Genomic DNA, 16,647 nt, shown 5'->3' on the forward strand with positions numbered 1-16,647 from the left:
TGGGATGTACAGTTCAGGAAGAGTTTTAAGATTTTCCAAGGGAGAAGGATTTGCTTGAACAATTACAGTTACTGAAATAAAGAAGGTTTCCAGAACCCTGCTTAGCATCCTGCTGAGATGTAGGAGGGAAGGGATGCTCTGCTGTTTTCTCCCAACCCGAGGCTCTTGTAAGAGGAGTATGTTTTCTCACACTCACTTGGGAGGTGAAGAGGAGTTGCCTGAGCTGAATTTACTTTCCTGTCTCCTTTCCCAGGGCTGGACTTGAGCCACTTGCCAGATCAGCCGCTGTCTCTTGGGGATGATGTGGTGGCAGCAAGCCTCCTGCCCCTCCAACCAAACTGCTGCCTTTAATCAGCTGCACTTCCTTTCCTGTGTGCTTCTCACTGCTGTTTCATTACCAAAAGGAAATTGTCCTTTAATAAAGGAGCTAACAGCATTTCTAACCATTTCCTTGCTAGTGCAGCAGCAGCCTCCTCCTCCAGGCTGTGCCAGAGCAGCAGTGCAGCAAATCCCAGTGGCAGGCAGTGTGTTAAGTAACTGGATTCAAGAGCTGGAATCAGGAGCGTAATGAGACCAAGCAAAGCCATAAAAGCAGGTTTCTGTTTAACAAGTTCACACTTTCAAAATACTTTGTCTCTTCCATTTAGTGTTATTTACACACAGTATGATCTTCAGCGTGGTTATATGCCTAAGGTGAATTGTATTTAACGCCTGCTACACTCACAACTTGAGAGTCAATAAAAGTGCGCCTGTGTAGAAGAAGAGAGAGGTGTGATAGAAACACATCTTCACTTCCAAAGGGTTATCTCTCTGGAAATCTATTGAGTCTTCTGGTGTGAAATTGTGTTGAATGGAAACATGCTATTATGTCTTGACTATGTTCTTTCCATGTTAGAAAGGTAGTAACACATTTCACTTACAAGTTGCCGTGGTGTTTCATTTCTTTCCCATTGGTTGCTTTCTTCATGCAAGTCAGAGATCCTATTTTAAATCCTTATTAGGAAGTCGAAGTCAAAGATGTTATGTCAGCATTATCTGAACAGGAGACTGGACCAAAAGGAGGCTTTCCTGCTAGGATTACTATTGCTAAATCAAGGAATGCCATTCATTCCTTCATTGTAAAGGGGGTTCTGTTAAGCCCTGAGAAAAGCAGCAGCAGCAAGCAACTGCGTTAATGAAGTGCAGCTTGTTCTAAAATACTGAGCTCAGATTTGTTCAGGATGAAATGCCTGCTCTCAGAGTAGCCATTCAGTAGCTGAGCTGAGCCTCATTTGAGGCTCAAATTGTGGCCCAAAGGGGACTGCAAAGTGCTGCATGCAGCCCACCTCTAATCCTGGTTGGGGATAATGAGCCAACAGCCTTCCCAGAGGAAGTAGATTGCAAACCCCTGGGGTCAAGTGAATGTGAAGAATGCATTTCAAACTCAGTGCTGTTTGGTCTAGTGTTTGATGGTGTAAGATCACAGGTATTTTCTTCATAATCTTGTTTCATTCTTGTTTAATCTTGTATCTAGTAAGGAAATGGCAACCTGTGCTACCTGGGGAGATGGAACCAACTTTTGTCCTTATTTTAGAGAAGCTGCCCATCTTAATGACTGGTTACAAAAATGTCCTATCCTACCTCTTGGCCTCTGTTAACCGAACAGCTGAAATTGACATAAAAAGCATCTCCATCTGTCTGTGTTATTTTTATAAGGGAAAAATTGGATTTTTACAACTTAAATAGCAGAGCATGTAAAGTATTCTCAAAGGTTAAGTTTTAGTAATTCCTTTAGAACGAATAGTATTTACTGTTAAGTATAGTATTTACTTCCAAAGCCTGGAAGTAAAGTATCATGTTTGTTTCTCTTGTACACCTCCTAAATATAGAAATAGCAATATAGTAGATAGGAAATATGTAATGGGTTCAAAACCAACAGTGCCATACTTGTCTAAAATGAGAACTATATGAAAGGGGGCAGAAAAGACAGTGTTTGCCTCTTTTTCTAATGAACCTCTTTTGGTGTGCAACTGCAGATACCAGAATGCACCAGTGAAGAGCAGAGAAGGCAGGAGCTTGGTCAACTGGAGGAGGAGCGCATAGTAATACTGAATAACTTGGAAGAACTTGAGCAGAAGATCAAAGATTTAAATGACCAGATGGATGAGTCCTCAAGAGAGGTATAAAATATGGGTTTTGTTTTCAATGGCTTGCTTGTTACATGTGTCTATATAGCGTAAGTCTGATGGGTTCAGCAAGTACATAGGGAACTCATGGATGTGTGTAGCCTTCATATTCTGTGCTTTTTCACCTGAATCACAAACCTGGCAGTCTCCTATTATGAAGGGTATTTTTCCCCAGCTGGGGGATGCTTATGATGCTTGGATTAGCCTTTCCCAGCTGTAACCATTACACTCTGAAGTGGAATTGGAACAATCTTGCTTGTTTAATGGTCACTCAGTTGATTCAAATACCTTGTGTCACTTGGGAGTTTTATGGTGGTATCTCCTGTGGCTGTTTAAAGAGAAAGGAAGTGAAACAACTTCCTTTCAAACCTCCTTGGCTTTACAGTGGCAAGGGTATGTTGGCACCCTCTTGACTTCTGGAATCTCACAGTTGTAAACTAAGCTGGCCAGGCATTTGGGTTGTGCCTGCTCCAATTATCAGCAACAGGAAAGAAACAGCTGTTCCAGAAGGGTTTCCTACAGAGCCTGGGCACAGAGACAGCATCATAACAGGAGGAAGCACAGAGAAGAGATAGAAAACAAAAAGTTTTGGAAAAAAGAATCTTCAAGCTAAAGTTAGTTTGGACTTTATTTTGCAGTATTTTATGTTGCAATTTTACTTTTTCTCAAATTTGTGACCTCTTTTTAACTTTTATGGCAGAAAAACTTACGGGGTTATTTTTTTCCCCCTCCCCTTTCTAAAAAATATTTCTCTCTTGTGAGCCAACTCATTCCCCTCCCCCCTGAAAATCATGTGTATCAAGATTTCTTCTGAATCTGGACTGCTTCTGAAAGATGTTTTGTGTTCCTAGTTGGATATGGAATGTGCCCTTTTGGATGGGGAACAGAAATCTGAAACAACAGAGCTGCTGAAAGAGAAGGAAATATTGGATCATCTAAACAGAAAAATAGCTGAACTGGAGAGAAATGTTATTGGTGAAAAGACAAAGGTAATTCAGTTATTGTAGCCTGCTATGTTCTCTGTTCCCCTTGATCTTCAAAATATATTTATATGGTTAATATTAATGGAGCTTATTTGATGAAGTACTGCCTGTAAGTAAATTTGCTTGATAAATATGGAGGAAAAAATAATTGTTTCACCATAATTTCCCTTTAACAGTATTGTTTTCCAAGGTATGATTGACAAGCAAGATATAGTAAGCTCAAGTAAAAAGACCTGACCTACTGTGAAGATAATTTTATTAATAAAAACACCGCATAGGGCTTGTACTTGGGTTATCTGTTGTTTAAAAGAACAGTATTAATTGCACTGTTCCAGTACCCTCCATTATAAGTTATATAATTTGGGGAAAAGAAATTATTTTCTTAGCAGAGGAACAAAAGGAAAAAGGGTGCAGTTTTATCATATAGAATATATAAGACATTCATCAAGTATGTAATTTTAAAGCAATTATGTTGTTTTGTTTGCTGACTGACAATTTTAGTACTGTAGAATATTCCCTCTGTAATTAAGTCTCAGGAATTAATTAGTTTTGATACACAGTCATATTGCTCTCAACTATGGAAGAAATAGATAAACATATATTTCCAAAATAGGATAGCAGTATAATAAGATTTTAAGTGCAGAAATGGAAAGGGCCTGCAAGATGAAGTTGTCCCCCTCAAGCCAGGCAGTGCCAGTTCCCTCCAGTGGGCTCTTTGCTGGCCTCTCCAGGCCTTTGCTGGCCTTCTCCACAGGGGATGTGCCATGGCCAATAATACCTCAAGGTCAGGAAGTTTTTCCAGGGGTTTCAGCTAGTGTTGTTTCCTTTTTAAATTTCATCCTCTACCTCATAATTCAGACCTGTCACTTGTGGAATTGCTCTAGCTAGTCTCTCCTCTTTTCTTAAGCTCTCCAGAAATATATGAAAGTTTCTGCATTATTTGCTTTTGCTTAGACAAGTTGCACATTTTTAGCACTTTAGCAGTTCCCATTTAATTCACACATTACAGCTTGCATTGTTTTGTTCTGATCTTTCTGTCTTCGGTTTTTGCCTGCCCTGTCAGGAGCCTGGCTGTTGCTCTGAAAAGGAGAATGATGCACCCACATCTCCGCTCTGTGGGGAGACAGTGCACATCCAGTTTGAGTTTGAACTTCTCTGGACTTTCCTGTCTGAACTTTTCCTTGTTCTTGTGTACCCCTCACTGGTCCTTCAGCTTTCAGTGTTGCCTGTGGTCACATTTTAAGTTGCCTACATGACATGTTTCATACTTGCTATTTAGCAGAAAGATGAGTTTAAAGTGGGTATCAGCAAATAGGGTGTGCAACCAGATACCCTTCAAAAGGCTGATGCTGGAAGTTCTGGTTGGTAAGTGGTAATAAATAACATGTTCAGAAATTCAAGAGATCTTTTGCCTTTTGTATGGGTTCTCTGTAGCCTCAAAGTTCAATTAAACTGGAAGTTAATGTAAAATCTGGAGGAAATTTAAATTTTCTTGCCAGTCACCTGACAGACTGTTAGTGTGTATGTAGCAGTGAGAAAATTCAAATGACAGGTCTAGTTTAAATTTTCAGTTGAAATGAAACATGGAAAGCAGCCTATAAAAAGCACTTGTTGCTTATAAGGCAAGTTCAATGAAAACATTTTTTTCAGTGTGAGGCATGGCACTAGTCAGATCAGTTACAAAATTTTAGTTGTCTTTTCTTTTTCATTCCTCTTTGTTTTAAACAAACAAACAAACCCAGCTGTGAGTGTGTGCTCTAAACGTCAAGCCATGGCTCAGTTAATACTGAAATTACCTTTGTAGGGATAACCTCACAGTTCTTCTTTTTTTTTTAATATGTCTGAAAGCATTGCATAAAAGTGAAAGTTGATAAATGGGACATGGGCTTCTATGAAAGGAGTAAAGTAGGAGTGACAGCTGAAGTGTTCTGGGGAAAGTAGTGTCAGCCAGCAAAACAGATGGCACTGATCCTGTCAACACATGAAAGTTCTGGCTGGCTTGAAACAGTAGCATTTTTTAAAGCTTGATTATTGTATCTATGTTGAAGTTCAGCCATGCAGATCTGGTGCAAGATAGTCAACATCTTGGCTCTGCAGTAATACAGGATCAACCCCCATCTACAAAAAGGGGGCTCAGCTGGAGGTGGTAGGTGGTCCCTTTTGCTGAAATAATTTGAAACTTAGGACAGAGTTAAGGCTTGGCCAGGAGTCTTCACTCTGCTGATGGGACTTTTTGTGTTGTTTCTTGCTAAAACAAGTGTCCCAGTGTCCAGAGGTTGGTCACAGTTTCTGTTAGTTACCTGAATATTTCACCCCTACCAATACATCTGGTGTTGGTTTTGGTGGGGCTTCAAGGCAAGAAGCTGTTGGGGTCCCATATCTCGAACAGTGGTTACATTTCTGTCAGGGTAAGGGAGTGATAGCTGAATACACCACATGGTGTTGGTTGTCTGGAGGTGAGAGAGAGTTCATTTCACTTGTGAAACAATGGTGGGGCAGTAGTGCTGTATATGATGGCACTTGTCTCTGGAGCAACTTGAGCATCTCATGGAATTTGCCACTGATCTTGGCACCTGTTTGACAGGAAACTCCTGCCTGCTTGAGTCTCATCCTTACCCATGCACCTGTTTGAAAAACTTGTGAAATTCTTAAAAAGAGAGATAATAAACTACAACCTAATTATTGCATCATGTTATGTACTTGAAATGGACTGTATGTAGAAGCTCTTGTACTACCTTCTACCTAATTATTTGATTTTTTAAATTACTATTATTTTTTTAAATGCGTGGTGCATATTGCATTTAGGTGAGGACACAAAGTTTTGCTAACTTTTTCAGAGTATTAAAGCCACAATTTTTAGTCCTTGCAAGGCAAAAGAATTGACTGGAAAACATCGTGGAAGTTGGAAGGCAGGAGTGAGTTCAGTTTTGGGCTATCATTGTGCTCTTTGCTGTGGTGCAATGTCTCGGTGTCCCAGCCCCTTGCTTGTAAACCAGGGATGTATTTTGTGAGTGGGTTTGTACATTATATGTTAAGCTGCATGCTGGTCTCATCCGAGTCCTGTGCTCAGCCCTCTCGGATCATGAGGCAGGGCTAATGTGGGGGAGAACAAGGGGAACCAGTGGGGTAAATGGTGTAGTGCCTACCCTCGGGTGAGTTGAAAGCATTTCCCTTGCCTTTGTGATTATGCCACCACACATGTTGTAAGGAATGAAGCAACTTGTGTTGATTTACCTAGGTTTTGAAAATCAGAGCTGTGGGTGATTGCCATTTCAAAAAGATGACAGAAGCTTTCAGCACCCCTGCAGCACTCTGCATAGTTCTGCTGTGGTGCCTGTCTGCCAGGTACAAGTGCTGTCAGGACTCAGTTGTCCTGGCTGGGGTAGCTACTTCCAGAGCTGTTTCACATGGCCTGTGCTTTCAGCTGTGCTGGAAACCATGCTAGGATATAGAGAAAAGTCCAACTTTGCTTCCTTGGCTGTCCTTCTTGAGAACAGCTTACAATCACCTTTCCTTCCTTTCCTTCCTTTCCTTCCTTTCCTTCCTTTCCTTCCTTTCCTTCCTTTCCTTCCTTTCCTTCCTTTCCTTCCTTCCCTCCCTTCCCTCCCTTCCCTCCCTTCCCTCCCTTCCCTCCCTTCCCTCCCTTCCCTCCCTTCCCTCCCTTCCCTCCCTTCCCTCCCTTCCCTCCCTTTCTTCCCTTCCCTCCCTTCCCTCCCTTTCTTCCCTTCCCTCCCTTTCCTCCCTTTCCTCCCTTTCCTTTCCTTCCTTTCTTCTTTCCTTTCTTTCTTCATATTTGGTTTTATCTACAGAAAAAGATGACAACCTACATATGTGAATATCAGCATTGAAGCTATTAATCACAAGTTCCATTTATGCAGGGAGAGCCCTGGTAAGTCCTTACTAACAAAATTTGACAGATACAGCTTGAAACTCTCTGGGACAGAGCGTAGTTACAGATCTTGAAAAAATTACTTTAGGCACAGCCTGCTCTAGAGAGAGCTGAGCTGGGCAGTACCTGAAACAAGCAAGCAGGTGAAGCTTTTCCGTTCCCTTTTCCCTTTTTCCTGCCACCAGGGCGTAGCTCCCTGTAACTACCATGGCAGTCATTCTGTACTGTTGGTGTACAACAGTGATGCTGTTGTTTCCAGTGGAACAGCACCTCAGGTCCATGGTGCTGTCTGCATTTATGACTTCCTTCCGATGAACCTTCGCTCATGAGGCTTAGATCAGGATTGATGTTTGTCTATAAGGAAATTGGAGAAAATTGTATTTGCCTGATTGGATGTCATCCAGCTCTGCAACGCTCTCTGTTTTCGCACAGTGCCTCCTTAGTCTGTGCCATTTTAAAACACGCAGTCCAGCATATGTGGAGGAGGATGGTTAATGATTCCCCACACCCTATGTCTCCAAGTAAAGCATGAGGTTGAAAGTAACAGCATAGCCAGCAAAAGAAAGAATAGATCAGTAAGCACAAATAAACAGAAATAACTGAAAATTAGTAATGAATTCAGCAGGCATGCTGTGGGAGGTAATCACAGATAAACGGGAGTTTTGACTGACCATTTCAAAATAAGTATTTATGCAAAAGTTGAGACTCTTGAAAAAGAGAGGGAGATTATTCCTTTTCTTCTAGAGGACCTTTGCCTTATGTCATGGTAGAAATATGTACTCTGGAACTCTTTTATCAACCTAGGTTTCCTCTCCCTCTTCAAGAACAGAAATCAGGAGCAGCTGGCAGGGGATAACTCATATTTTTTGGAATACATTTAATTTTGTCCACATGCTTTTGTGAAAGTATTTTTTCAGTCATTAACAGAATATCTCAGACATGCCAAAAACATTTGAAGCTCAGCCTCTTTGCTGAATTAGTACTACAAAGACTTGCAAGAATAGAGTCAAGGAAAGAGTCTGATGAGCCACCAGCAATCAAAGTTAAATATACTGGTCACCTCTCTCCTCAATCCTTTCTCTTCTGGATGCAAAATTCCTGCTGCTGGATTTTATCCTGATGAATCTGGCAAATTTATGTCATATAGCATAGCCTGTTACATATTTACTGCTCAGATTCCAGTTCAGCAAGATGTAAGCAAGTGTTTTAAAATGATGAGCTACCACATGCATAACATTATCTACCTCCTTAAGACACAATACACAAGAGAAGGTGTTTTGAGGAATACTTGTATCTGCTGGATATATCCACATAAAGATATCCTGTAGAGAGAACACTAATGAGCACAAAGTTGATTACAAAGACGCAAGGAGAAAAACCTGAATTCACAAGCTTTCTTTTAAAACATTCATGAGAGAAATATCAGAATGGGTTATACCCCTAATGGGAATCCTCTTACTGTCTTCTGGATGCTGAAGACTATAGGAATTTGTATTTCCTAACTTGATTTTTCTTTTCCTGTGGTTTGGATGATTATTTCCTCATTTACCCTCAAGAAGGAGCAGTGCTCTACAACCAAGGGCTTTCTTTTTGCCTCCCCATCTGTTCACTAGGACAACACATTGCAGTGGTCAGAGAATGAGCTTAGAAATTCCAAAAAACTTGAGTTGTCTTAGGAGCAAGTTAATGTGGACACCTATTGGGATTTTTTTACTCAAAGCAGAGGGATTGCTTCCTCTGGTTTAAAATGCTTTTTAACAGTAGATTAATACATGTATCTGAAACAAGACTGAGATCTCTTGTATAGATGCTATCACTGAATACAGACTGTTATATAATAAATTAGTTACCACTCATACAGGAAAAAGAACTGTTATGAACAACCTTCTTCTATCTTATTATACTCCTTTTCATATACCTGGCATACCTTTTATTTTCTCCTCTTAATAGCTTTTGTCATGAAACTCACAGGGATTTAGTGACAAAGAATTAAATTGTGGCAATTTTAATGCATCTGTTCTTAAAGAGATCAAGGAATGCAAGAAAGAGTAGTCTGAAAATACGGAAAAGAAGCATGTACAGTTTGGACAGGAGAATTTCTTTTTATTTCAGTGGGGTTTTCTAGTCAGTTATATGCAGTTACATTTCTCAGAAACCTGTGAGAGTTGTGAGAGTAGCTGATTCCATACTGAGAGGGAGTGAACGTGCATGTCTGAAGTTTAGAGTGGGTTATGAGATGCTGCTACTTTAAAACATTTAAAACAATTCTTTCTACTGCTATCCTTCACAGTTTCCAGAACTCCTCCAAAACAGATCCAAGCTTTGCCCCAGCATCATCAAAGCCCAAGTCAGTCCCGCTTTGTATTCGGGCTGACCCCAACTCCATTCATAACATGCATGTGGAGGCAGACCATAGGCCAAGCTGGGCAGTAGGCTAAGACCAGATGTTGTACTTGTTTTCCTCTGGAAATTGGATGTTAAGAATTCAGCCAGCCTGCAGTTGATGTGCCTCTGGCATCAGCACTGGGGCTGTCTGCAGAGAAGCATTAACCAAGTCTCAGCTCCTGCAGTTAAATGAGGATGAGCAGCAGGAGCGTGGGTTCTGTTCACAGCCATGCCACCGGCTGCTCCGGAGCAAACAGCTTGTGGAGTCAGCCACAGACCTGCCTCAGCTGCATCTTGCACTTGGCTTATGAAGTTATGAATCTTTCCCCTTCTAGAAGAACTTGTCTTGATTCACTTACAGAAAAATAAGTATGAAAAATTGTATGAAAAATTTCTCACTTCTCATTTCTCATTCTCATTCAAATTACTTTTTGTGAATTAAATGGACTTCACCAATGCACAGCCTGAGACGACAGCAAACTTAACTCCACAGCTGCAAAACATATAATGCCTCTCATTGCTGAAAGTGATATTTCCTGTTAAGACTGCACATTTTGAAGGGAGACAGTTTGGTGGGATGTTAGCACTTCCTATGCTATAAATAGACCAGATGAGTATCACTTTCAATCTCAAAGGAATACATTTCTAATTTCTCGAGGCATGTAACAGTATCTCTGGCAGGAGTCTCCGGGAGTTTTATCCTTGCTGATGATGTCTCCTCACACTCGAGGTTTGACTTGCTCATTGATAATGAGCATGCTTGTAGCAGTGCATAGACATTTAGAGAGCTATTCATAGCTTCAGAGGCACTGCAGCCAAGGTCAGAGAAGTCCTTGCTGCTTTGGATGGCTAGGTGGGCAGAAAAGGCAAGTGTGAAACAAGGTGGCAGACTGTGGGTTGAATGTTAAATGGACAGCAGAGTTTGTGAGGAGGGGAACCACTAGTTTATTCATAGCTTTCCTTCTGTTTTGGAAATAAGGATGATTCAGCAAATGGGGCTTCTTGGTCTGGAGGTGACCTCGCAGGAGTTGCATGCTTCTCCCTCATTGTGCAGCTCACTCGTGCTACATCCTCTGTATTTCTGATCCCTGCTGCTCCTGTTGTAAGACAGAAGCTAGGACAGGAAGTCCAGGTCATAGAATATGCTGGCTCAGCTGCTCCTTTTCACAAGCTTAATAAAATGTATTTGTGTTCAGCATATTGTTCATCTGATGGTATGAACTCAGAAGCTGCATGTGTAAATGAACATAATGGAGCTGGGAATCTGGTTGACATTGGACTTGAATAAAAATTCTTCCTGTTGTTGTTTTTAGATACTGGGAAAACTGAATCCCAGCCCCTGATCCCACTCAGATTTAGAGATAAAATCATAAAGAAAGCAGGCAGCTAATACATGTTTATTACTATGCCTCTGCCATGCATAAGAGAAACTTGTCAGGCATAGCAAAGAGGAAGTTTTCCCACAGTTTGAAATGGCAAGCAGGGTATACTAGAAGACATTCCTTCTCTATGGCAAAGAGTGATTCAATGTCCAATCATACAGCACTTGCTACACCACACATTTGATTTCAAAATTAAATAATAGTTGGGAGTGGAAAAAGTGGAAATGAGTAGATGCTGTGACAGAATTCAGCTGTTCTTGGAGTAGCCAGAATACTGTTAATTTTTGAGTATTAAGGAGAGATGATTAGAGACCATCTGAAAGGAGATGCAATACTACAGAATAATAAGTAGGAAAAGAAAACTATACAGGTGTGATGCTAGAAGATAGCAGATGGCCTGGTTTCAGGGACTTACTTGATTATTTACGCCTGGCAGATCAGGCATAAATTGTTTTTTTTCCAGTTATTAATTGCTGAATTGGAGAAAATGCATCTGCTGTGTTGGCCAGTGTAGATTTAAGTGAAAGACTTTGAAAAAATGCTCGGTGCTCTGATTTATTGGTTCCCAGACTTTGGTCCACAGATAAATAACAGTCTATAGGCAAGCTTTAAGTGATACACAGCCAGTCTTTGGAGCAGTGTTGCACAGTAAATCATGGAGTATTTGATTACAAAGATTAAAAGGCCAAAGGCTTTGGAGGGTGAGAAGCAGTGTGCTGAGTACTGCTGCTTGTGTGGAACAAAAGGAAAGCTGAACTAGTTGAAGGAGACCGGGGAACCTGTCCCCTGTGATCCCCATGAACAGGTTACAGTTCCTGTATCCTGAAGCAAATTTGCAGGATCACTTGGTGTTTCTGCTGCAACAGGATTTCCTGGCCCAGAGTTATTTCTTCATAATGCTCTGTCTCATTCTGTCTTTTCACTGCTTCCTAAAGTGTATCTGTACAGAGCTACACAGGCATGAAATTCATTCTCCTGGGTAGGTCTATTTCTCCCTCACTTCCAAACTCCTGTCATTTTCCATCCGCTTTGCTTTCTAAAAGCTACTCATTCTCTCTCAGCTTCATCAGTTACCTCACTAACATGGCTACAGTTTCCTTTCTTTATTTTATTTTTACATTAGGTGAGACAAGCATTTGGGCAGGGGGCTTTAATAGTCATCCAGGCACAGGTCCAAAGCACAGCGATGAGAGAGAGAATTAATCACACCACTAGAACAATGAATGTTTTGTTTTGATCCTTTTGCATCCCACCATTGCATTTCAACTAACGAGGTTTCTGTCTCTGACCTGCGTGCTTCAACTGTTCAGTAAGGTTGTGCCACACACTGTCATAATCACTAACAACTGCTTGGGTTTGAAGGTAATTGTCTTTATTTTCTGGTTCATGCTTCAGGAAAAATTAAAACTTGATGCTGAGAGGGAAAAACTAGAGAGGCTTCAGGAGCTTTACTCCGAGCAGAAGACGCAGCTTGATAATTGCCCTGAGTCCATGAGGGAACAGTTACAGCAGCAGCTGAAGAGGGTCAGTAGCAAGTTTCAAGATCGCACTAATTTTTTTATTTTGTTGATTTTTAATTTTCTTTTTTTTTTAGTTACGTGTAACATTTTCTCTTTCAAGTATCCAGTGTCTGAACATCTTTGCAACTTAGAATTGTTAATAGTCATGAGGGTTATGGCTTTTTTTGTGGAATGCTTGTAATAGATTATGTGCATGATGGCAAATAAGTAGAGTGCAAATGTGTGGATTAGAAATCATTTGGTGTTGAATGTTTTTACAGCTTTGGGTCACTTGCCTTTAATTAGCCCTTTAGGCCTGCTAGGTGATGTGGAAGCTGTTGTGATGTTTGGATGGATGGTGGAACATCATTCTTTACCTTTGTGAGCAAAGACAGGAATTGGCCAGTAAACTACTATCTTGGTGAAGGCATGGATAGCTTCTCTTTTTCAATAGATAACTTAGCTGTTAGCCTGAACTGTACTTTGAAAAATTAATTTTGAAGATTTTACCACTTACCAAAATAGCTTTATTTTGTTCTATATTTTCAACTGTGTCACACTGGTATAAATAAACTTTGCATAAAGTCTAATTGTAACTTGATTTTAGTTTGTGTTATTTGTAAGCAAAAAAGCTACAATATTGTCGATGAAGGTACCGTTATTTTCTGTAGAAAACTCTTAGTATTCATTAACCTTAAGTGGGTTATACAGCACATATAGTTAGCTTTAGTGGGCAGAGGAAATAATTTTGAAGCATCAGTATGGCAAGCTCAAGAGGCTATCTAAAAGTTAATTCTTTTTTTCTGTCTTGGGTGTTTATATCAGGAAAAAATACTGTAATAGCAGTGATGAAAAAAGGCTTTTCTGCTTTATAGGAAATACTCTTTAGATGTTGTTTTATTTGCAGAATTCTGTTCTGTTTTTGCAAAAAGTAAAAAAGCCCAGCTTTGGAAACAACAATGTTAAATTCTCAGTTGCTACAGAAAAAGTGTGCTGGTTTTGAAACACTGAAAGATTTTTGTATGTAACCTTAAAAAAAAACAGGCAGTATTATGTAATGTCTCATACATATTAAAAGCAAAAGAAGCTTTTCCTCTGCAGTCACACGCTTGAATGTATTAATTAATTCATGAGATGCTGCAGTCTTGTTGCTGTGGGATGGTAGTAAATCTCTTTTCATTATTGACCACCAAGAGGCTTCTAGAAATCTGTTTGGTTACATTTTTTTAATTTTTTTTTTTGTTCCTTACAAGTAGTCTTAATAATGATTTCGGATTTGAAAGTGGGACAAAACTTGAAATGTGGGAGTGTGGTTAAGTGTCCAGTTAGTTCTATTGCATATTATTCCAGGCCAGTTGTAGTGGAATTTAGCTGTGGCTGCTGTGGTCAATGCAGTAGAAGTTATCGCTGAATTAGTGCTCAGGAGCTCTCAAACTGATCTCAAGTGTGAGAGCAGTCATGAAATGATTGTAAGTGTCATACCCAAAATAGAGAAAATATCTTCCCCAAAATAACTGGGGCTCCCAACAAAAGAAAGACATGGACCTGTTGGAGTGTTGGAGTTCAGAGGAGGCCACAAAGATGACCAGAGGGCTGGAGCATTTCTCTTGTGAGGAATGGCTGAGAGAGCTGGGTTCAGCCTGGAGAAGAGAAGGCTCCAGGGAGCCCTTACAGCACCTTCGAGTACCTAGAGGGGTCTTCAAGAAAGCTGGAGAGGGACCTTTTAAAAGGGCAGGTAGTGATAACACAAAGGGTAATGGCTTTAAACTGAAAGAGGGGAGGTTTATATTAGATGTTAGGAAGAAATTCGTTACTCAGAGGTTGGTAAGGCACTGGGACAAGTGGCCCAGAAAACTTGTAGACTCCTCGTCCCTAGAAGTGTTAAAAGCCAGGTTGGATGGGACTTTGAGCAACTTGGTCTAGTGTAAGGTTCCCTGCCTATGGCAGGGGTTTGGAATGGGATGATCTTTAAGGTCCCTTCCAACCCAAACCATCCTGTGAAATACCTGAGTCTGCAACATGTTATCTTGTGCTACTTTACTGACAAGGAGGAAGGCACGAAGGAGACAAATTCAGTTGTTCTCTCGGGCTTCAGTAACTTGGTAATTTGTGCCCAGGGGAGTGGGCAGCCAATTTCCCTGTAGCAGCTGGCTGCAGGGTGGGTCTGGAGTTTGGGTTGGGGTGGGCAGCTGGCAGATTCTTGGGCTCCCTGTGTCTGAAATGCATATACACTCTCCCTATTGGGCAGGAAGTGTATTTTAAATGCCCCCAGCTGGCTTTTTCATTATTGGTTGCCTTCTCTGGAGTCTGTTCTACTGCCTCAGTAGCAATTATTGTGATGTACAATAGGCTGAATTTACTGATTTTCATGGCCCAGGCAAAGCCCTTTTGGGTTTTTTGGGGATGCTGAAGATGTCTGGCCAGTTCAAATGAAGCATTTCTGGATTTTAGGTAGCTGCTTTCCTGTAAATTTTATCCCACACCTTGGCTTTTGATCTCTTCACTATCTCCTATAAGTGAAGAGCACATTTTTGGAGAGTAAGGGGAAGATGTTTGTATGACATGTAGTAACATGGATCCTTCAGTTTCTGCATCCTGTTTCTTTTCCCGGTACACTGGAACCTGGTTTTGAATTCCTTTTATAGAGACCTACCTTAGTAGTGGCTTATCCTGGCCACTAACCTTTGCCTTAGGTTGAAATAAGAAAAGGAGCAAGTTTGCCTTCCTCTAAAATTGCTTCCAGGATGTAGGGTTTCTTGTGTAGCAAGTTATGTACAATGTGTTTATTTTAGAGAGCCTTACCATTTACTAATGCTGCAATTATTAAAAACACCCTTTTCTTCAGGACTCTGAAACTTGTAAGCAGGAATTCATATTATAAATGCACAGATGTTGCAGGAGGAAGATTAGCATTCATTTCTTGTGCTGAAAAGCACCATGAGTTTTATCTCATCATCCCTAAGTGGAAGGCAGGTGTATTCTTGTTTCTTGGTTCATTTCTGTGGCATTCAACTTCTTTTTCTGACAAAACATGATATCAGTTCAGGGGAATGCATAAAAGTGGGCTGATACTTTTTCTGAAGTGTACTGCACCTTCTGGCTAGGGTGGATGACTAGTGTCCTTAATTGCACAGAGAGCAATTTTCAGCAATTAATTCCTTGTGCAGTTCTCTGAGGATACTGGTGTGATATTTTGTCCTTTTTGTTTGGAAAGCAGGTGCCCTCTGAGTTTGGCATGTGACAACCTCACCGGGTGGGTTCAGGCTTTGGTGGTGTCCCAGCTAGGCTACAGCAGAGCCCAGCCAGCTTGGGGGGCTCCACTTGCTCTGCATGGTGCAAAACAGCTCCCTTGCTGTGCAGGTGCTTCTTAGCAAGAGGCAATAGTAGGAGTGATGGAGAAAGCAACATCAAAATAATAATTATCCCTATTTATTCTCTTATTATGAGAGAGGTCATTAAAAGTATTGAGATCCTGGTGAGACATGTTGTAGGAAATATATAAATATAATTTTAGGTTGATTTTTGTGTTTGTTTGTAAGCATCTCTACTGTGGTATCAATGAAAGTATGATTACTTTTTTACATATTACTTTTTTTTTTTTTCCTTAAGGATGCTGATATTCTGGACATAGAAAGCAAACACTTTGAAGATTTAGAATTTCAGCAGCTTGAACACGAAAGCAGGTTAGATGAAGAGAAGGAAAATCTGACACAACAGCTCCTGCATGAAGTAGCTGAATATCAGCGCAGCATTGTCAGTAGAAAGGTAAGAGCACTAACACTTAATTAATTTGTTATTTGTTGAGCATAAAGGCAAGGAAATGTATCTACAGCCTGCCCATCTGCAAGAAATAATGCAAAACATTCCTCTTTGAAAGAGTTTTTGAAGCAAAGATAATGGCCCTGTGACATCCCACACAGATCAAATAACGCAATTCTCCAAGAAGAAAGAAATTAATAACATTTCATGCCCTGTTTACATATTTTATGTGAAAATCAAACCCTTTAATTTGCTCAAAAAAAGTACCAAAGCTTTTTCTTTTCCTTTTTAAGAAAGGAGAGTTGTGCTTTCTGGACAAAACTACAGTTATTTTAGGGTTGATACTGATTTTGCTGTTAAATGGTTTTGTTAAAACAATAGTAGAACACCAAATTAAGAAATTACAGTTATTTTAAAAATTAGTTATAGAGGTCCTATCTCAATCAATTAAATACCACTTTTTTTCAGAAATCAGAGGTTGAATCTCTTAACAAGTTCTGTTCAGTATATGGATGCTTGTCACTATATTATCACAGAATATGTGCAATTATTCTTTTGTCTCTTGAGTAAGTTTTCTCTTACTGT

The 16,647-nt window shown here is 40.3% G+C and overlaps 1 protein-coding gene across 9 annotated transcripts in view; it reads left to right on the forward strand.

Annotated features, from left to right (window-relative positions):
- The window catches only part of PHLDB2 (pleckstrin homology like domain family B member 2), a 118,960-nt gene that overhangs the window by 77,795 nt on the left and 24,518 nt on the right, over positions 1–16,647 (forward strand). For 8 of the 9 annotated variants that reach the window (XM_069022836.1, XM_069022810.1, XM_069022827.1 and 5 more), the window contains 4 exons: positions 2,016–2,159; positions 3,017–3,154; positions 12,200–12,328; positions 15,913–16,068. In XM_069022836.1, the coding sequence (XP_068878937.1) occupies positions 2,016–2,159; positions 3,017–3,154; positions 12,200–12,328; positions 15,913–16,068 (567 nt within the window). The remainder of the gene's footprint in view (positions 1–2,015; positions 2,160–3,016; positions 3,155–12,199; positions 12,329–15,912; positions 16,069–16,647) is intronic. The other variant, XM_069022863.1, reaches the window with a different exon arrangement.

This window comes from Aphelocoma coerulescens, chromosome 1 (genome assembly GCF_041296385.1).
Source record: "Aphelocoma coerulescens isolate FSJ_1873_10779 chromosome 1, UR_Acoe_1.0, whole genome shotgun sequence".
Classification (NCBI taxonomy): domain Eukaryota; kingdom Metazoa; phylum Chordata; class Aves; order Passeriformes; family Corvidae; genus Aphelocoma; species Aphelocoma coerulescens.